Source organism: Rana temporaria, chromosome 13 (genome assembly GCF_905171775.1).
Source record: "Rana temporaria chromosome 13, aRanTem1.1, whole genome shotgun sequence".
Taxonomy (NCBI): Eukaryota; Metazoa; Chordata; class Amphibia; order Anura; family Ranidae; genus Rana; species Rana temporaria.
Genome location: NC_053501.1, coordinates 17867863 through 17889396, shown reverse-complemented (window position 1 = coordinate 17889396; position 21534 = coordinate 17867863). Strand labels below are relative to the sequence as shown.

The 21534-nt window shown below is 43.5% G+C and overlaps 2 protein-coding genes across 3 annotated transcripts in view; one reads left to right on the top strand and one right to left on the bottom strand.

Annotated features, from left to right (window-relative positions):
- The window catches only part of LOC120920341 (heme-binding protein 1-like), a 32980-nt gene extending 18759 nt beyond the window's left edge, over window positions 1-14221 (top strand). For both annotated transcript variants that reach the window (XM_040332371.1, XM_040332370.1), the window contains 3 exons: window positions 3123-3264; window positions 5217-5400; window positions 13413-14221. In XM_040332371.1, the coding sequence (XP_040188305.1) occupies window positions 3123-3264; window positions 5217-5400; window positions 13413-13584 (498 nt within the window). In that variant the 3' untranslated portion in view covers window positions 13585-14221. The remainder of the gene's footprint in view (window positions 1-3122; window positions 3265-5216; window positions 5401-13412) is intronic.
- FANCM (FA complementation group M) overlaps window positions 1-21534 on the bottom strand; it is a 153340-nt gene that overhangs the window by 112776 nt on the left and 19030 nt on the right. The window lies entirely within an intron of this gene.

Sequence of the window (21534 nt, the reverse complement as noted above, 5' to 3'; positions counted from 1 at the left end):
GGAGGTGATATAGATGAAGGAATTTAATAGGTATTTACTCGTTTTTTAACAGAATCATTACACTATTCTGTCTGTCTACCTTGCAGACACTGGGCTAGATTCACATAGATAAGCGGATCTTTAGATCCGCGTAATCTATGTGATTTACGATCCGCCGGTGCAATTTAGCGAGGCGAGTGCAGTATTCACAAAGCACTTACCTCGAAAATTGCACCGTCGGATCGTAACTCCCCCAGCGGAATTCAAATTCCGCGGCTAGGGGGAGTGTACAATTTAAATCAGGCGCGTTTCCGCGCCAATTTAACTGCGCATGCGCCGCCGGCGAAATTACCCAGTGCGCATGCTCCAAATGACGTCGCTAGGACGTCATTGTTTTCGGCGGCAACATCAATTGCGGCCATCCGTATTCCAGACCGACTTACGCAAATGACGTAAAAATTTGAAACTTGGCGCGGGAACGACGGCCATACTTAACATTAGCTACCCCTCATATAGCAGGGGTAACTATCCGCCGGAAAAAGCCGAACGCAAACAACGTAAAAAAAAAAGCGACGGGCGGGCGTTCGTTTCTGAATCGGCGGTTCTCCTCATTTGCATATCCGACGCCTAAAAGACCGAGGCGACACCTAGCGGCCGGCGGGAGATTGCAGCCTAAGATCCGACGGTGTAAGTCACTTACACCAGTCGGATCTAAGGGAGATCTATGTGTAACTGATTCTTATGAATCAGTCGCATAGATCCGACCGTCGGATCTCAGAGATACGACGGCGGATCAGGAGATCCGCCGTCGTATCTCTTTGTGAATCTGGCCCATTAATTTTAGGCAAACATTTTTTTCCTTTAGTGACCCTTTAAGTGGTTAAGAGATCAGCATTACTGAGAAGCAACAAAAAAAATGTCATGAGTCTGTAATGGGCCAACTCTCCAAGTACGAATCCTGAGAAGACCTACTGAGTGAATCCCCAAATATGTTGGCCTTAGCTGGGTCTCGCAGATCTGGGACGGGCATTTGCCTGGCTACTGATCCACATGGCTTCTCCTATCGAGAAGACATTCTGCGTGCGGAAGAATAGCGTCTAAATATGTAACCCTCTTTCCATCTAGCAAAACAGTGACAAAAAAACCTGCAGCTAGTTGTGTATGTAGCAAACCGAAGATGTGTCCCCAGCTGTGCGCTTCTGCAGGCGCGGCGTGTTCTGTAAAGCAGACAGTGCCTTTAAATCAAAGCCTGCCAAACACACCGAGAAACCACAAGCGAGTCACATGTTATCAGGTCCGTATGTACTCGGCAATCTGTGATAATCTGATTTTCTGCTCGCAGTCTAATCCCTTGCGGAGTGCTTGCCTTGTTTCCCCTCCCAAGTACAGCCCACAAATCAGACTCCAGCAATATCTAGCTATAAAAAGAACCTACTAGGTTAAAGAAGTCCCACTTTACCATCATTGGTACGCGTTTATTGTATGCAGTATATTACAGAAAGAGATTAGCGCATTTGTCATCGCAGATAAACGCCTGTTAAGGACAGAAAGGCCGTTTTAGCAAGTCGCTTTCCACGGCTGATCAATAATCTGCCCCCATAATCTGCTCATAATCCCAATCGCGTTTTGCGATTCACCAATCAAAATGTTCTCCAAATACCGAAAGCCAACTACAAATCCAAAGGAGAAAGGAGATTCGCGGTCCAGGGTCCCAGACTATGGAACGCTTTACCAGCATTCGGTTCGAGGAGAACCACTTAGCATTCAGGAGAAAGATCAAAACGCATCTCTTTTGATACCAAAGGAGACAGGAACAACAAGCGCCCAGAGGCGATTAAGTTCGCATGTGCCGCGCTATATAAGTTTTCATTCATTCATTCATTAAAAAGTCCTCATTTTCCTGCTAGGAATTTCCTCCTCTTTTAGACCTCATTAATAATTTTAATTTAAAAAACGTTAACTGCAATACATTTACAACCTCTTTAAAAAAACTAGAAGTTCGGGGACACCAAAAAAAAAAAAAGAATGGTTTCCCGCCGAAATTTCAGTGCATCTTATCAGGCAAAAAATGCCGTTATTGGCATTTTGCCTATAAGTGAAAAAAGCACAGATAATGGTGCCGAAAAGCACATGATTTTGCCATAATTTAACTATGCTTATGGTGCGTTTTTGTTTATAGGTCATGCGACTCAAACCGCATTAAACGCATTACAGGTGCGTTATTGATGCGTTCTTGCTGCGTTTTCAATGCATTTCAACCGACCAAAGATGCAGCAAGATGATTTTTAACACCTCAAAAGGACTAGTGTGCAGACATGAAAAGAATTTAAAAACAGGATACATTTTTCTTGCACTAAAAGAGCCAATAATGGTCAACAATAAAATGTATATTCTGTTAAATTCATGATATTAAATTTAAAAGTCAAATACTATATATATATATATATATATATATATATATATATATATATATATATATATATATATATATATATATATATATATATATATATATATATATATATATAATAATTTATATATGACTTTTAAATTTAATATCATGATTTTTTTTTTTATATATAATATATAAAAAAATGTAAGGGAAAACCCAAGAATGCATACTCCTATGCTGCAGCTGTCCCCCGCCCGGCTCTAAAGCCTGGTACACACGGGCCAAATCATTCGACCTGTGTGCGCAGGAGCCTGTCTAGCTTCTGTTGCATGGGCATGCTGGAAAACCAGCATCCGATCAGTGCCGGTAGCCTGTGGCTGCCAGTGCTGACCGATGTTTTCTGGCGGGAGGGGAAGTCCCCCATCAGAACACAATAGTTCAGTGGGAAGATCACTGTACCAACATGGCAAGCCCACTGGGTTTATAAAAAAAAATAAAAAAAAATGCCACTGTGTACCGGCTTAAGCCTGAGAATGAGTGATCACATGACCACTGACTGCTCAGTTCTTGATCATCCCAGAGCAGACTTTCAATGCTCTCCACCGCTCAATGGAGTGCCAGGCTGGCAAGGGCATGGGTGCAGCTGGCTTTGGCTCTCAGCCGCGTGCTGAAATACACACACACACACATTTTTTTCTGTTTGAATCAATTTTTTTTCCCCATTCAAAATCCATTTTCTTCCCCTGTTCAGTGTGGCGACATACTATATGAGAAAAGGCAATATGGAACAGCCAAATGGGCCTGCATTAAGATGAAGGAGGAGAAATATGAACAAAGTATCTGCATGGGGTTCATGAAGCTTATGAAATACATCTGTGAGCAGAATTCTTCAGGTAAGAGATGTCTTACGAGAACACACAACACTCGCTGATCGCCGCCATTAGTAGTAAAAAAAAAAAAAAAAATTTAATAAAAATGCAATAAAACTATCCCCTATTTTGTAAACGCTATAAATTTTGCGCAAACCAATCGATAAACGCTTATTGCAATTTTTTTTACCAAAAATAGGTAGAAGAATACGTATCGGCCTAAACTGAGGGAAAAAAAAAATTTATATGTTTTTGGGGGATATTTATTTATTTTTGTTTATATTGCAAAAAATAAAAAAAACGCAGAGGTGATCAAATACCACCAAAATAAAGCTCTATTTGTGGGGAAAAAAGGACGCCAATTTTGTTTGGGAGCCACGTCGCACGACTGCGCAATTGTCAATAAAAGCGACGCAGTGGCGAATCGCAAAAACTGGCAAGGTCCTTTAGCTGCCTAAAGGTCCGGGTCTTAAGTGGTTAACTAAAGGCAAATATACTGTGCACTTGCTCCGGAGCTTCGTAAATGAGGTAAAACTTTACTTTGCAAAGGATCATTTGTGGACATCGCTGGACAGAGATGGGGCTCAGGTAAGTATTGGGGGGTGCTGGGATGGCTGCTGCACAAGTTTTTTTTTCTTAATGCATCAAGAAAAAAAAAAAAAAACACACGTTACAACCCATGTAACCACTTAGCGACCAGCGCACGCACATATACGTCTACACAATGGCACGGGCAGGCAAATGGACATACCTGTACGTCCCTTTAAATTTGCCGCCAAGCGGGTGCGCTTGACCAGTCATCGGGATCAGTGATGTGTCACTGGTAGCTCCTCCCCTAACAGTTCGAATCACTCCCTCACACACACTTAACCCCTTCACCTAGTGTTAAACCCTTCACTGCCAGTGTAATTTTCACAGTAATCCGTGCATTTTTATAGCACTGATCGCTGTAAAAATTACAATGGTCCCAAAAATGTATCAAAGGTGTCCAATGTGTCCGCCATAAAGGCGCAGTCAAGAGAGAAAAATAAAAAAATCGCAGACCGACCGCCGCCATTACTAGTAAAAAAATAAATAAAAATATAAATGAAAAAAAATGGCATAAAACCATCCCCTATTTTGTAGGATGCTGTAAATTTGGCGCAAACCAATCAATATACGCTTATTGCAATTTTTTTTTGCAAAAATAATGAAGAATACATATCGGCCTAAACTGGGGAAAAAAGTTGTTTTAAAAAAATAAAAATAAAATGGGGATATTTATTATAGCAAAAAAAGTACAAAATATTGTGTTTTTTTCAAAATTGTCGCTATATTTTTGTTTATAGCGCAAAAAAAAAAAAACGCAGAAGTGATCAAATATTACCAAAAAAAAAAAAAAGCTCCATTTGTGAAAAAAAAAAAGTCAATTTTGTTTGGAAGCCACATCGCACGGTCGTGCAATTGTCAGTTAAAGCGACGCAGTGCCGAATCGCAAAAAGTGCTCTGGTCTTTGGCCAGCCAAATGGTCCCGGGCTTAGGTGGTTAAAGTGCACAGTATGTTTGCCTCTAGTAAATCAACCTCTAAGGCCCCGTACACACGACCGAACATGTTTGCTGAAACTGGTCCACGGATTTCTGTATGGTGGTGTGTACAGCCATCATACAGAAATCTCCGGGCGGGCATGTCCGCTGAAAACGGTCCGGCGGACCATTTTCATCGCACATGTTTGCCCGTCTGTACGGGGCCTAAGTGTTAAAATATGGGCTTCTATAACCTAAAAATGTAAGGCCATTATGTGGTCCTCTGAAAGTGTTGGGAGGCCACATTTCAGACCCTCTAATTTTCATGCGGACCACCGCTGATCTACAGTGTTGAACTTTCCCTTATGAACTGGTCAGACACAGAAGATCGTATTCTATTGTAGGCTCCTCAATTTCTAAAATCAATCTATGGTAGACGTTTGCTAGGACTATGCTTTATTTTTCATTTCTAGGTTCATATTTAGGAATGACCATTCCAGTTCTTACAACCGTGCATACAGACGAAACGCAAACAGGAATCGCACGTGACGTCACGGTGGCATATTATATCCCCTCCCACCTTCAAGCCAATCCACCTCAACCTACAGATCCAGACGTTGTCATAGAAGAGTGGCCACCCACTGTGGTCTTCACCAGGTAATTAGAAGTTAAACATGAAATATGCTGCACAGAATGAAGTCTCAGCTACTACAAATAGACAGGTGAGACTTTTTGAAAGCAGGAACTGCAAGATAAACTGAGCCTATGAAGGGTAAAGTTGGCAGCATGAGCTAATCGAGCAAAAATTTACAAACAAGCCGATTCATGAGAAGTTGATCAATAAAAAAAACTTCTCATGAATTAGAACAGCCATATACTGATCAAAATTTTACTACGAATTTCCCCGCGCTGTGGTTTGCCGATATAGAATAAAATGACTTCTGCAAAAAAAGTGTGCGCCTTTAAGAATTGGTATGGAAAATCCCTGCGCGGGCTGTGCTCAATATAGTAACATAAAAAAATATATACCCATGAGCAAGTTATGACACATTAGTCCATTCAGAATACCAGAGAACGACGACAAAAACAAAAAAAAAAATAATAGTTAAAAAAGGGATCTTGCCTTCCTAAGGCCCCTTTCACACTTGTGCAACCTGAAAGTTGCATGATTTTGACGCGACTTGATACAAAGCATGTGTAATGTTGAGGTTTAGGGACCTTAAGTCGCCTCAAAGTCGAACCAAAGTAATATTTTGAAGTCGCACAGATATGAATGTTACTCATTGAAAATCATGGAGTACGACTTGTCATGCGATTTTGCAGTGCCAACTCGCAGGACAAGTCGCACAAGTGTGGAAGGGGCCTTAGCGGAACGCACACCTGTGGACATTGTCACATCTGCAAATAGGTTCATAAGAACCTACAGGAACTAAAAAGTTTAAAATTAATACATTTATTAAAGTGCTCAACAACCAGGAGTAGTGTATATGCTATGCTGTCCCTGTAACCAGATCTATGTGGGAAAAACAAAGAGACAACTCCGCGTCAGAATTGGCGAGCACATCGCAAGTATTAAGAAAAAAAGATGAATGTCCCCTGGCAGTGCATGTCGCTCAGTTTCACCAGGGTGACCCTAAGGGCTTGGCGGTGAAAGGCATTTAATGTGCTTAACTTACCAATAAGAAGGGACTTTGACACTATTCTCCTGCAGAAGGAGAAAAAGTGGATCTATAATGTGGGATCTTTAGTTCCACAAGGCTTGAATAATGAATGTAACTTAGTCTTTTTTTTAGAAGCACGATCCACACACTGCTCCTAAAAACTCATACTATGGAAGTTAATATATCAGGTGAAACATAAACGTGTCCACCGCCCCCATCTATTGCTAATATATCAACCTTCCTGCTAACCTCTGTAGCAAGTCTTCTTCTCTTTTTGTGTCTAGAGATGTAAAGTTAGTCATTGGAGCATGATGGATATGTACTCCGTGGCATTTTAAATGAACTTATTGCCAGCGTGATGAACAAAAAGAGGGGATGAGAGAATGTAAGACATCTAGTGGTGAGAGTGTGGTACAACACTCTAAGGTTATTTAAGCCACTCTCAGTAGGCCCCCTCTCACTCTGAGGAAGTTAGCCGTGATTGGCTAACAAAACATGTCAGGCGGCACTTGACACCCTTCGGGATTGCAGCTCACAGGCAGATGCAGAAGGAGAGGTGACGGCTGAATGATATTTTAACTAAAAGGAAGTTCTTTCAGGCGGAATGGGAGACAGCTATGCTACGAAAGTGGCAAGATTATTCTATAGGCTTCGATTCAAACTAAACTTGTTTCAAGTTTGACCAGGACTCAGCCCCCCTTCCTCCAGTTTTGATGGTTTGCGGTCAATACCAGCCCTGATTCACCCAACTATCGGGAGTACCTACCTCTGTCCTTTGACCATAGTGATATCACTTGCTGTTGTATTGCAGTTATGTACACTACCCAAATTGGACGGACAATAGTTTAGGAATCCCCTTATATTTGCCTGCCTTACCCGGTACGCCACCTCATTATACACTCATGACCTTAATTTGCCACAGACCAGTATTGCTCAAGTTTCCTTTAATGGTCCACAACAAGCCCTCCATCCTACTACCTCGTTGAGGATTTATGCAACCTTTACATGTGGACTCCTATTGATTTTGATTCTTTTCCGGCAGATTTGCGTACACGCGATCGGATAATCCGACAACACAGAGATTTGTTGTCAAACAGTTTTAAAGTACACTATAAAACATTTGTTGTCGGAATTTCCAACAATTGTTCGATGGAGCGTACAAACGGTCAGATTTTCCAACAAAACCCTACCATCACACATTTGTTATCGAAAAATCCGATCATGTGTACGGGGCTTATCCTGCGCTCCTGGATCACAAGGTACAGAGCCGTGCATGACCTATGAGCAGTACCCGAGAATAGCATGGAGAGATTCGTCCTTTCGCTGCCCACAGAAACCACAATTTGATCCTCAGGCCCTCTCATTTCTTTTCAATTATTATTTGAATTGTTCAATTACGACAAACTGAGGTATTTAAATCTTACAGGATTTAAAACTTACAAAAAAAAAAGCCCAATAATGTATTTTTTTTTTTTATAACAAAAGAAATGTAATCCCCCTTGGGCTTTGTGCTGGCAAACCAACTCACCCGTTTAGTGAAGATTATTCCTAATAACGCATTAAATAAGAACATTCGCCTTTCAGACGACCACTTCCCTTGGTCTTCAAGAGCCTCACTTTATTACAAGCAATTATTGCCTTTAAATAACACGAGGGTCCAAGTGACCTGATGGGATCCTATTCAGGTCCTGAACATTTGAACAAAATCCTTGCAGCCATGATAATAAAAAGCACACAGGGAGAGCAGCTTGGCCTGACCATGCCCACCACATAGTGCTGAATATGTCAAGTGGCATTACTAAGAATGGCATGGCTTTGGCACAATAACTCTGGAGGACGTCTATCTGTACAGTTTACTAGTGTCTTGTCTAATAATATGTCGTATTGAAAAAGCGTCCACCTCCCTCTGAATCTAATCAGAAGGTGCTGCAGCTGTTAAATACCCGCTAACTATACTTGGAAATCTAATTTACTGGCTTTATATTACTTAAAAAGGCAGCAAAAGGAACTGACCTAGTTCAAAGCAAACAACTGTTTCCATTCTAGTTTATTTTATTTTTTTACAGTAGAAGACATACAACACTTTAGACTACACTATATTGTCAAAAGTATTGGGACGTCTGCCTTTACATGAACTTTAATGGAGTCTTATAGCTGGATTCAGATACACGTGCCTAACGTTAGGCAGGCGTAGCGTATCTCATATACGCTACGCCGCCGTAAGTTAGAGATGCAAGCGCTGTATTCACAAAGCACTTGCGTCCTAAGTTACGGCGGCGTAGCGTAAATGTGCCGGCGTAAGCGCGCCTAATTCAAATTGTGAAGAGGTGGGCGTGTTTTATGTAAATAAAGCATGACCCCACGTAAATGACGTTTTTTAACGAACGGCGCATGCTCCGCCCGTGGACCTAACCTAGTGCGCATGCTCCAAATTACGCCGCAAAGACTTATTGGTTTTGACGTAAATTACGCCCAGCCCCATTCACGGACGACTTACGCAAACGGCGTAAAAATGTCAAAATTCAACGTGGTTCCGACGTCCATACTTAACATTGGCTGCGCCATCTTTTGGTGGAATATCTTTAGGCCTGAAAACGCCTTACGTAAACGGTGTATCTTTACTGCGACGGGCAAGCGTACGTTCGTGAATAGGCGTATCTCTAGGCTTAAATCAGCGTACACGCCCCTAGCGGCCGGATTAAATAGACAGCCAAGATACGACGGCGCCGGCGGTCATATCTTAGCTAGATTTAAGTGTATCTCAATTTGAGAATACACTTAAAATATACGACAGCGCAGATTCAGAGTTATGACGGCGAGTTACCTGAATCTGGCTATATGTCTGTAGGGTTCAATATTGAGTTGGCCCACCCTTTGCCGCTATAACAGCTTCAACTCTTCTGGGAAGGCCGTCCACAAGGTTTAGGAGTGTGTCTATGGGAATGTTTGACCATTCTTCCAAAAGTACATTTGTGAGGTCAGGCACTGATGTTGAACGAGGAGACCTGGCTCACAGTCTCCGCTCCAATTCATCCCATAAGGAAAGGATTGCTGCATTTCCAAAAATCCTTTTATTGAAGCTTTATATGACAAGTGGTTGACAGATGAAGCAGGGGACAAAAATGTAGACGCATTTCGTGCAAATGTTAGCGCTTAGTCATCCCAAAGATGTTCTATCGGGTTGAGGTGCAGGCCCAGTCATGTTCCTCCATGTCTTTATGGACCTTGCTTTGTGCACTGGTGCGCAGTCATGTTGGAACAGGAAGGGGCCATCCCCAAACTGTTGCCACAAAGTTGAAAGAATTAAAATTGTCCAAAATGCCTTGGTATGCCGACGCCTTAAAATTACCTTCACTGGAACCAAGGGGCCCAAACCCTGAAAAGCAACCCCATCTCATAATCCCCCTCCACCAAATGATTAGGACCAGTGCACAAAGCAAGGTCCATAAAGACATGGATTAGCGAGTTTGGGGTGGAGGAACTTGACTGGCCTGCACCCAATAGAAAACCTTTGGGATGAATTGGAGCAGAGACTGCGAGCCAGGTCTTCTCATCCAACACCAATGCCTGACCTCACAAAAGATGCATTTCTGGTAGAATGGTCAAATATCCCCATAGACACACTCCTAAACCTTGTGGACAGCCTTCTCAGAAAAAAAAAAAAAAAGGTTGCAGCAGTTGGACCCCTTTCACACTGGGGTGGTGTTCAGGCACTTAAGGCTCCATTCACACCTAGGCGTTTTCACGCCCGACGCTATTGCAGCCTGCAATACGCTGGAGGGGTGATTTTACATTGTCGGCTATGGAGATGGTTCACATCTCCACGCCGAAACGCCTGAAGCTCAAAACAAGTCCCGGACCCTTTTTTCCGGGCGGCTTTGGCGTTCGGGCATAGCCGACAATGTTAAAATCACCCCTCTAGCAAAAAACAAGGCTCAAAAACGGCGCGTTTTGTCGCCACAAATCGCGGGACAAAACGCCTATTTTATGTCACCGCAATACGCCGCATATCGCCTACACAAAGGTGTGAATGCAGCCTTAGTGCTAGAATCAGCCTCTGAAAATCGCCTCCCTTTCATTCCAGTATGCTGGGGCAGTGTGCTTGCGGGACGTTGCAAAAAGTTCTGCAGGCAGCATCTTTGGGGCAGGTTGGGAGTGCTGTATTTAGCGCTCTCAAAGCCCTGCCCATTGGAATTAATGGGCAGCGCTTTCAAAGGCGATTTGAAAGCGCCACAAAAATTGACTTTTTACCCTTTTTTTGCCACAGGTAGGAGTCCTGTGAAGGGGATGTAGAGCTTGGAATGGGGAAGTGTGATGATGGAGAGGAAAAACAGGGGGGGGGGGGGGCAGACTGCAGGGGCATTGTGATGTAGGAGGCTAAGATTTTTACTTTGCAGAAAGTAACGCCTTGAAATTGTGCATTATTTTAAATAGTGCCTTGGCTGAAAAAAAAAAAAAAATGAAAAACACTGGTTTAGAGTCTGGAGGCAGAAACAGCAGATGATCAGCTGACTGCCTTGTGCGGACTGTGGAATTTGAGATTAATTTTTTCTTTATCTCAAAGTCTGTCATTTCAGATTACAGAAGATACAAGCCCCCATTCCATCTACGTGGTTACTATAAGGCTGCATTAACACCTAGGCGACAAAACGCCTGAAGCGCGACGCTCTATACGCTGGAGGGGCAGTTTCCATTGATGTCTATGAGATGGTTCACATCTCATGCCGAAACGCCGTACGCCTGCCACCTGAAAACAAGTCCCGGACCCTTTTTTTCAGGCGGCATTGGCGTTCGGGCATAGACATCAATGGAAATAATTTGTAAAAAAAAAAAAAAAAAAAAAAGGAAAAAATACGCCACGTACGCGGCGTTACAATGTGAATGCAGCTTAAGAAAGATTCAAATCCAACTTTTTTCACAAGTCAAACTTTAAGAGCTTTCCACTACTTGCCTTTTACATCTTTCATCTAATCCTCCCCAAAACAAGCAATAGGAACTTCTGTTCGCTCACTTTGCATTTTGTAAAATTGATAAAAACTAAAAATCTATATTCTATAAATCTGCCCTCAGAATTTCCACTCGCATTTGGCGAGTGGAAAAAGCTTGAGGGCGAGTGTGGGGCTGCCTCGGTGGGAGGGGGTGAATGCCGCCAGTAGGCAGGGTTGAATGGAAACCTTCCCCTGGCTGATCGCTGGGAGAATGATCGAGGAGAATAGGAGAGCTGGCCCAATCATCGCACAGATCAAGGATCTGTCGCTATGACAGCTTTGAATCGCCTGGCATTCACAGCCACACAAAGTCCCACCTCCTGGACCGGCTCCTTCGATAGACAGCACACTGGTCTGATGCCAGGATGTGCGACATCCATCATAGGAGCCGATCCAGGAGGCCGGACTTTGTGTGAATACAGGCAATTCAAAGCAAAGCTGTCACAGCGGACGATCTCCACCCTGTGTGATGATCCAGCCGGCTCTCCTCTTCCTCTCCGATTCCCATGCACCGCTGAGGCTGCGCTGATGGGGGTGACACTGATGGGAACTAATGAGGCTGCAACGATAAAAAGTTGTTAACCACTTAACCCCCAGAACATATTGCTGCCCAAAGACCAGAGCACTTTTTGCGATTCGGGACTGCGTCGCTTTAACTGGCAATTGCGCGGTCGTGCGACGTGGCTCCCAAACAAAATTGGCGTCCTTTTTTCCCCACAAATAGAGCTTTCTTTTGGTGGTATTTGATCACCTCTGCGGTTTTTATTTTTTGCGTTTTAAACAAAAATAGAGCGACAATTTTGAAAAAAATGAATATTTTTTACTTTTTGCTGTAATAAATATCCCCCAAAAATATATAAAAAAAACATTTTTTTTCCTCAGTTTAGGCCGATACATAATTGTCTACATATTTTTCGTAAAAAAAAAAAATCGCAATAAGCGTTTGTTGATTGGTTTGCGCAAAAGTTATAGCGTTTACAAAATAGGGGGTATTTTTATGGCATTTTTATTAATATATTTTTTTTTACTAGTAATGGCGGCGATCAGCGATTTTTTTTTCGGTACTGCGACATTATGGCGGACACTTCGGACACTTTTGACACATTTTTGGGACCATTGGCATTTTTATAGCGATCAGTGCTATAAAAATGCATTGGATTACTATAAAAATGCCACTGGCAGTGAAGGGGTTAACACTAGGGGGCGGGGAAGGGGTTAAGTATGTCCCTGGGTGTGTTCTAACTGTAGGGGGGGGTGGCCTCACTAGGGGAAATGACTGATCTTCTGTTCATACATTGTATGAACAGAAGATCAGCATTTCCCCCGCTGACAGGACCAAGAGCTGTGTGTTTACACACACAGCTCCCGTTCCCCGCTCTATAACGAGCAATCGCGGGTGCCCGGCGGCGATCGAGCCCGGCGGCGCGCACGCGCCCCTAGTGGCCGCTCAAAGAGCCGCCGTATAGCTACGGGCTCTCGCCCAGGAGAGCCGACCTGCCGCCGTATGACGACGGTGGCTGGTCGGCTAGTAGTTAATGTTTATTTTTGTAACTTAATGCTGCATAAATTTAACAGTGTCATGTCATGAGATAATTTATGAGGACAAGTGTAGAGGCAGGGTAGGGGTTGGGCGGGGCAACTGGTGGAGAGTAACCCTTAAGGCCTGGCTAGTAGCTCAGGACTTGACATTTTGAGACCCGATATAAAATATATATTTTTGAAAGAATTCATACTTCACAGCATTTCTTCACACCTGCCTAAAACTTTTGTGCAGCACTGTACACGTTTCGTATGGCGCTACCCTGATGGGCCGCAGGCCTCAATACACAAGGTGAGCATTTGAAAGCTCTGGATCATAGTACATCTAGCAATTCTGTTTAGAAATCCTGAAATGCAACGTGAATCAATTTGGACAGGAGGCTTAAACTAACAAACTTATTCAGATCACCAAATACAAAAAATATATATATATATATATATATATATATTAATAAATAAATATTGAACCTTCTCTTTACAGGGAATTTGCTGGAGTCACCAATGAGGAGTCTATTATGCGAGAAATTTCCCTGCTGTCAGAGGTTCTAGACGCCCCTGACCCGTGTTTGCAGGACACATTTATAGTAGCAGGATACACAAATCCCGCAGCTGCCAACCGGAGAAATGAGATCTGGTTCTTACAGCGGCCATGAGCCCTGCCAAGGTAAAGTACACCTCCAGTGGAGGAGGAACAAGACTCGGGACCCTTCAAAGACTAGCACTGAATGTATATGAAGACATCAAGCAGTAACCCACATCAACCTGCAAGCTTCAGCCTACAATGACAGGATTGCTTGTAGACCGTTAATATCACCTTTACTGTTTAACTGTACTTGGTGGGGGGCAGGAGGTTTTTTTTCCCCCCATCATGCTGTTCTCTTCTGGCATCGTTCAGGGTGAAGTGATCTCTCACCTCGTCGGTCAACTAGTTCTATTCAGTCCCCCTGAAAGAGCCCCATGCCAGTCATACCAGCCACCTCCGATTTAAGCAGGGTACACTGTGATCTCTCAATAATTGGCAAGGTTCCGAGATCCTGCCCAGAAGCTGCTGCGCCAGAATTGGTTCATATGCCAAGATGAACTGTAAATTATTACTGAAAATTGGGTGAAATTGCAAACATGTGAACGTTCTACCATCAAACCACTTCCCTCCAAGTACCACCTTTGTCCGCTTACATTTGAATGGGCACCTGAACTATCAGTGGGCCCAACTGAAAGCATTTTAGCCGTAGGGAACGTGAAAATTAATACAGCATCCATTAGATTCTTGAAATAAATGCTTCACAAATATTAGCAGTTGAACCATGTACATGAAAAAGCCAATATGCTGAAATTAAAGGGGTTGTAAAGGAAAAAAAAAAAATTTCATAATAAGCATCCTTTACCTGCAGACATTCCTCTTTTCACTTCCTCATTGTTCGTTTTTGCTCAGAAGTTGCTCTATTTCTTCTCTGTTCTGTTCACTTCCTGCTTGTCTGATTGTTCCTGACCACCGTGACGGGAGGGTTTACTGCGGTGGTCAGTGACGTGCTCACCCCCTCCTGGGAACTACATCTGTGCGGCAGGACGCTCTCTACGTGTTAGAGACCCCAAGGAGGTGTGAATTACTGGGCGTGGCGCAATTCATACTGGGAAATGTAGTTCTTACATGAACGAGCGATGCAAACCAGGAAGTGAATGAGAGAACAGAAACTAGAATGCCGGAGGTGATATAGATGAAGGAATTGAATAGGTATTTACTCGTTTTTTTAACAGAATCATTACACTATTCTGTCTGTCTACCTTGCAGACATTAATTTTAGGAAAAAAAAAAATTTCCTTTACAACTCCTTTAATGCTAGCCAAAACCATGTGTCAAGTAGATTCAGACCTACAGAAAACGGCAGTTATATGGCGATCTTTGCATTTCCTGAAGAATTCAAGCCAAGTTCAGCATATTCTCCAAATATGAGCTGTCCCTATTGGTCTTTTGGTATAATGGGCAACTTTACTGACCAACAAGGGCAATCATCTTCGCTGGAAAGTTGAGATCCACATGCGACCTCAGCTGTCTAATATATTTTTATCACTTTTACAAAAAAGTTTTTACTGAAGGCAACCTCTGCCTTTCTCTTCATAAGGGCCAGTTAAATCTCCCAGGTAAAATATAGGTCCATTTTAACCACTTAAGGAGCGGACCAATATGCTGCTACATGACCCAAGGGGTTTTTACAATTCGGCACTGCATCGCTTTAACAGACAATTGCGCGGTCGTGCGACGTGGCTCCCAAACAAAATTAGCATCCTTTTTTCCCCACAAATAGAGCTTTCTTTTGGTGGTATTTGATCACCTCTGCGGTTTTTATTTTTTGCGCTATAAACAAAAATAGAGTGACAATTTTGAAAAAAATGCAATATTTTTTACTTTTAGCTATAATAAATATCCCCCAAAAACATATATAAAAATATTTTTCTCAGTTTAGGCCGATACGTATTCTTTTACCTATTTTTGGTTAAAAAAAAAAAAAAAAAAAAATCGCAATAAGCGTTTATCGATTGCTTTGCGCAAAATTTATAGCGTTTACAAAATAGGGGATAGTTTTATTGCATTTTTATTAATTTTTTTTTTTTTTTTTTACTACTAATGGCGGCGATCACCAATTTTTTTCGTGACTGCGACATTATGGCGGACACTTTGGACAATTTTGACACATTTTTGGGACCATTGTCATTTTCACAGCAAAAAATGCATTTAAATTGCATTGTTTATTGTGAAAATTACAGTTGCAGTTTGGGAGTTAACCACAGGGGGCGCTTAGTGTTCACTTAGTGTGTGTTTACAACTGTAGGTCTGACGTCATCGATCGAGTCTCCCTATAAAAGGGATCACTCGATCGATGCAGCGCCACAGTGAAGCACGGGGAAGCCGTGTTTACATACAGATCTCCCCGTTCTTGAGCTCCGGGGAGCGATCGCAACGGAGCGGCTATAAACAAATAGCCGCGCCGTCGTCCCGGATCGCTCCCCGAGGGAATCCGACCGCCGCGTGTAGCGGGGGGGGTCCCGATCGGACCCCCGACCCACGTCTAGGCAGGGACGTACAGGTACGCCAATGTGCCTGTACGTGCCATTCTGCCGACGTATATCTACATGCGGCGGTCGGGAAGCGGTTAATAGAACAAGATTACCAACTACCGTATATACTCGAGTGTAAGCCGAGTTTTTCAGCACTTTTTTTGTGCAGAAAATACCCTTCTTGGCTTATACTCGAGTCCTCTTCTGCAGCCTAATGCCCCGGCGCTGTGATACATTCAATCTAATAGGCGGCCATGCAGTGTAACCAAGCGCCGCCGCCTCCTCCTCTGTGATAGGCTGAACACGGACTCACTGCTGGATAACCGACTCAGTGTTCCGTCACAGAGGACACAGAAGAGGACGAGAAGGAGGCAGCGCTTGGTTACACTGCATGGTCGCCTATTAGATTGAGAGCCGGTTCACACTGGGGCGACTTGGGATCCGACTTGAAGTCGCCTCAAGTCGTCCCAAGTCGCGCTGTCGAGAAAAACAATGCAAGTGAATGGGAGCGGTGTTAATACACACGACTCGAGTCGCTCCGACTTCAAAAGAAGTTCCTGTACTACTTCAATCCGACTTGTAGGCGATTTGTACCCATTGATTTCAATGGAAGTCTGATCCAAGTCTAATCACTGATTTAACTGAAGCGACTTTCCAGGAAGATAACATACATTTCTCTGGCAAACCTCTCCCTCCCCTAGAGCCGATTGTTGTTTGATTGGCCACTGGAAAGTCTCCTGTCCTGGAGACGACTTCAAGTCCGGTTGTAAATCGCCCCAGATCGCCCTGTGGTTCATGCTCAAGTCGTGTCGGAGTCGCCTCTGAAAGTCGCGCTGGAAGTCGTGTCGCCCTAGTGTGAACCGACTCTTAATGTATCACAGCGCCAGGGATAACACTGCAGATGGGCACAGCGCCAGGCGATAATGCCGGCACGATGCCGATCAAGGTACTTGAGGCGGAGGCATGCAGAGGACAGTAAAACTGAGGCATAAGGCATGCGGATGGACACAGTGAGGACACAGTGAGGCTGAGGCATGCAAAGTGAAGCAGCAAATGGGAATTGTTGACCCTCTTTTCTGCTTACAGTAGCTTCTGCATTCTTACCCTAGGCCAGGGCTTGACAAATCCCGGGCGCCAGGTAGCCATGGCGACTAGAAATAGTGTCCTGGCGACTTGGCTTGGAAGGTGGGCCATCTGGTGGTGAGCCGTTGGTATTACAAGTTAAGCATTACAAGTTAAACAGCAATTCTAATGTCATTTTACACTATTTTCACGGCCATCTTCTTCCCTCTAATTAGAACCCCCAAACATTATATATATTTTTTTATCCTAACACCCTAGAGAATAAAATGGCGATCATTGCAATACTTTCTGTCACACCGTATTTGCGCAGCGGTCTTAAAAGCGCACTTTTTTGTGAAAAAATTACACTTTTTTTTATTAAAAAATAAGACAACAGTAAAGTTATCCCCATTTTTTTGAATATTATGAAAGATAATGTTAAGCCGAGTAAATTCATACCCAACATGTCACGCTTCAAAATTGCGTCCGCTCGTGGAATGCCGACAAACTTTTTTACCCTTTAAAATCTTCATAGGCGACGTTCTACAGGTTGCATGTTTTGAGTTACAGAGGAGGTCTAGGGCTAGAATTATTGCTCTCGCTCTACCAATCGCGGCGATACCTCACATGTGTGGTTTGAACACCGTTTACATATGCGGCCGCTGCTCACGTATGTGTTCGCTTCTGCGCGCAAGCTCGTCGGGACGGGGTGCGTTTTCTGGCTCCTAACTTTTTTAGCTGGCTCCTAGATTCCAAGCAAATTTGTCAAACCCTGCCCTAGGCTTATACTCAGGTCAATACATTTTCCCATTTTTTTGTGGTAAAAGTAGGTGCCTCGGCTTATACTCGAGTATATACACATATTATATATTATAGCTTCAGAAGAGATGGACACTCCATATTAACTCCCATGATTTTGGAATAGGAGGTCCAGCAAGCTCATAGATGTGCTGGTCGGGTGTCAACAAACAGCCATATGGTGAAAAAGATCACGTTTGATCAGAACTTGATGGGAGAAATTCTGCCGATAAGGTTTTCATTTTTTACAAAGAAAGTGATCATCATGGAAAGACCTCTACCTGTTGACATCACAGCCGGAATAAAAGGGTTTCCAACTTTAAGTAGAAAATCCCTTTATACACAGATTTAGCAAGGGTCAAAAGATACTTTTTGTCATCAACAGACCTCACCTAAAAATAGAATCTGTAGGATTAAAATCTAAGCTTCGTCTGTGAGAAGGGGTTAAAAGAAGCTTAACCCAATATAAGTAGACTTGGCTATAAGCGTCAAAAACATTAAATCAAATTAAGCCCCCATTCACACCTAGGCGTTTTGTCGCCTGTAGTGTGACGCCGCAGCAGCCCCGAGACGCTGGAGGGATGAAAACACATTGCCCTCTATGGAGATGGTTCACATCTCCACGCCGAACGCCGTACGCCAGCCGCCTGAAAAAAAGTCCCAGACCTTTTTGTCAGGCGGCTTTCGGCATAGGAGATGTGAACCATCTCCATAGAGGGGGTGAGGCTGCATTCACAATCGCAGCGTTTTGTCGCCGCAAATCGCGGTACAAAATGCCGCAATTTGTCGCCGCAATTTGCGGGACAAAACGCTGCGATTTTGTACGCCTAGGTGTGAATGCAGCTTAAGTGATGTTGGTAGGTCCTAGATAGAAGGACTTTGGTGTTACTAAACCCACAACAGTAAAATCAGTCTGTACATGCAGTAAAGCATGCTTGTTATACTGACTGTGGAACCAAAGGGAGTAATATTCTACAATGTGTAAAATGGCTGTTTGATCCTGTCTTCTCTGATCCTCCGCTTCTTCCACTGTCTCCAACCCATCTACTGATAGAACAGAGCCCTGGGTGGCACTGTGCACATGCTCAGTTTGGTGTGTATTGCTAGAGAGTTTTTCCTTTTCCTTTGGGAGGGTGCATGTGATCAACACAGAGCCAATCAGCACTGTCCAGGCAGAGGGTCAGGGTCCCACATCCTGATAGGACAGTCAGAGTAGAATAAAAAAAAACTCCTACAAGCTTTTACCAGACACTGATAAAAGTCACAAGACTGCTATATACTGCTGATAAGAAAAGGTATTTAGCAGCTCATATTTACTAAAATAATTGCATTGCCATGTTCTGTGTACTGTCGGAGACCGGATCAGGCTCCTGGGTTTAGTAACACATTTGGTCAGGAGTGGTGCTGGATCTGAAGGACATGTGATTTTTTATTGAGATGAAAAATCACCATGGCTGCTCCTAGACCCAGCCTCTACCCATTGGGGGACCCTTGGGCAAAACGGAAGGCGCTGTAAAGCAACAGACCCCAATGATCAGTGTGGGAAGATAGCACTGTGGTGCCACTAGCAAACAGATTCTCCCCTTCATTTTACATAAGGACAAATGTTATGGGACAACGCATATTAGAATCATTTCCTCCTTCAATACCTTTGATAAAAAAGTAAAAAATAAAAAAAAAAAAGGAAGAAGAATAAGCTGCAAAAGGTCAAAACCGCTAATTACAGTATATAGTTACATGTAAAGCTAGAAGGGTTGTAATCTTCTTAAAGCGGGGGTTCACCCTAAAAAAAAATGTTTTTTTTTCCTAGCATGCCATTCAGCTTACTAGCGCGAGCTACAGTATGCCTTTATATTTTTTTTTGGCGCCGTACTCACAGTTTAATCGCGTAGTAAAGTTTCAGACTCCCCGCGGGGAATGGGCGTTCCTATGCAGAGGGAACGCGATTGACGGCCGGCTATGGCGCGTCACGCTTCCCGAGAAGAGCCGAAATAGGACTTTGCTCTTCACGGCGCCTGCGCAGTCAGCTCCGATGGCTTGCGCAGGCGCCGTATAGCGCCGTGAACAGCCAAGTCCTACTCCGGCTCTTCTAGGGAAGCGTGATGCGCCATAGCCGGCCGTCAATCACATTCCCTCTGCATAGGAACGCCCATTCCCCGCAGGGAGTCTGAAACTTTACTACGCGATTAAACTGCGAGTACGGCACCCCAAAAAAATATAAAGGCATACTGTAGCTCGCGCTAGTATGCTGAATGGCATGCTAGAAACTTGTTTTTCAGGGTGAACCACCGCTTTAAATAACTGCATGACCTAAACAAAACAGATATAACCAATGAGGTATTTTTCAACCAAATTTTACATACATGGCAAATACACGTGCAACTGGCATGAGTGCAGCCATATACAATAAAGCATTCTATATAAACAGTGGTTATTTATGCTAAATAGGGTATTTAAGCCTTTACAGAAGTACAATACATCAAGTGGGTGAGGACTTCATAAAACGGAACCCTAGTGGCTTCTTCAGGGATTGCACTTCGCGTGTTGTGCTGCTGTAAATACTGCCAGTCACCAGCACATTTTTGTACTAAAGCTGATGCGGCTCTCTTGCATGCGCAAAGATAGGAGCCGTCATGGAAGTCCCAAACTTGCATGGTCTTGGTGGCGTCCGTCTATGCAGGGGCGCCATCCCCCTAATCCATGTGGGCGCACCAAACGCATGGATTTCTATGTTTTTTTTTTTAAGCACACAATTAAAGCCCAAGGCTCCAATTGGCTTTAAAATAAGGGTGGACGAGGGGCGCAGAGCACTGCGCCCTGAGCCCATCCAGTTGTGTGAAAATAGCAAACCAAACCAATATACGCTATTGTCTTTCCCGATTTTCCTCCTGGCCAATCAAGAAGCGGGTTCTGACACGCGATTGGCCAGGGAGTCGGGGGGGGGGGTAACTTGTTTGACCCCCCCACCCAATATATATACGTACCAACCGCCACTGGTCTACACATGCGGAAATCCCTCTGCATATGCCGCAGGGCTCTGCCAGGGCCGGGAAGCCCTCTAGCACATGTAGTAAGTGAGGTCATCTCAAAAGTTATTAAGTCGATTTGTAGCAGGAGATTAAAATGTGTACAGTATAGGCTGAAAGCTGCCCACAAGCGAAATAGGGCAGTCATCTGTTCAAGCAACAAAGAACCATAATATAATAACTCATTGACCGAGGTTGCTATAGTAAGAGCCATGTAAGCATGGCAGCCAAGATAAAGGAAAGCTAGAGAGAAAACAAAAAACAAAAAACGCACTCTCAAATTTGGCAGAATCTCACTTCCCAGCATGCCCAGTTCTGGTGCAATTCGTGTGCTATGATAACCCACCTCTAAAATAGTGTCCACCACCAAAACCCATAGTAAATCAACATACTGTATAAACTGCTTACCAGCCTCTGTAGACCCCTTATTATAGGGGGTCGGAGTATGCCTGTAGCTTAAAATCCAGCCAGGGCCTGTCTCATCTCAGGGCTTCTACACATTTCTGATTATCACTCGGCAAGTTAGATAGTAGTTAGGCAAAAAAAAATATATATATATCAAAGGCTCCACATATTAAACCCACCAAGGATTTTACAATAAGTAAAAAATACCACTCACAGCAGTAAGTAAAATAAGGACCTTAAATTTGGTGTGTCGGCTGG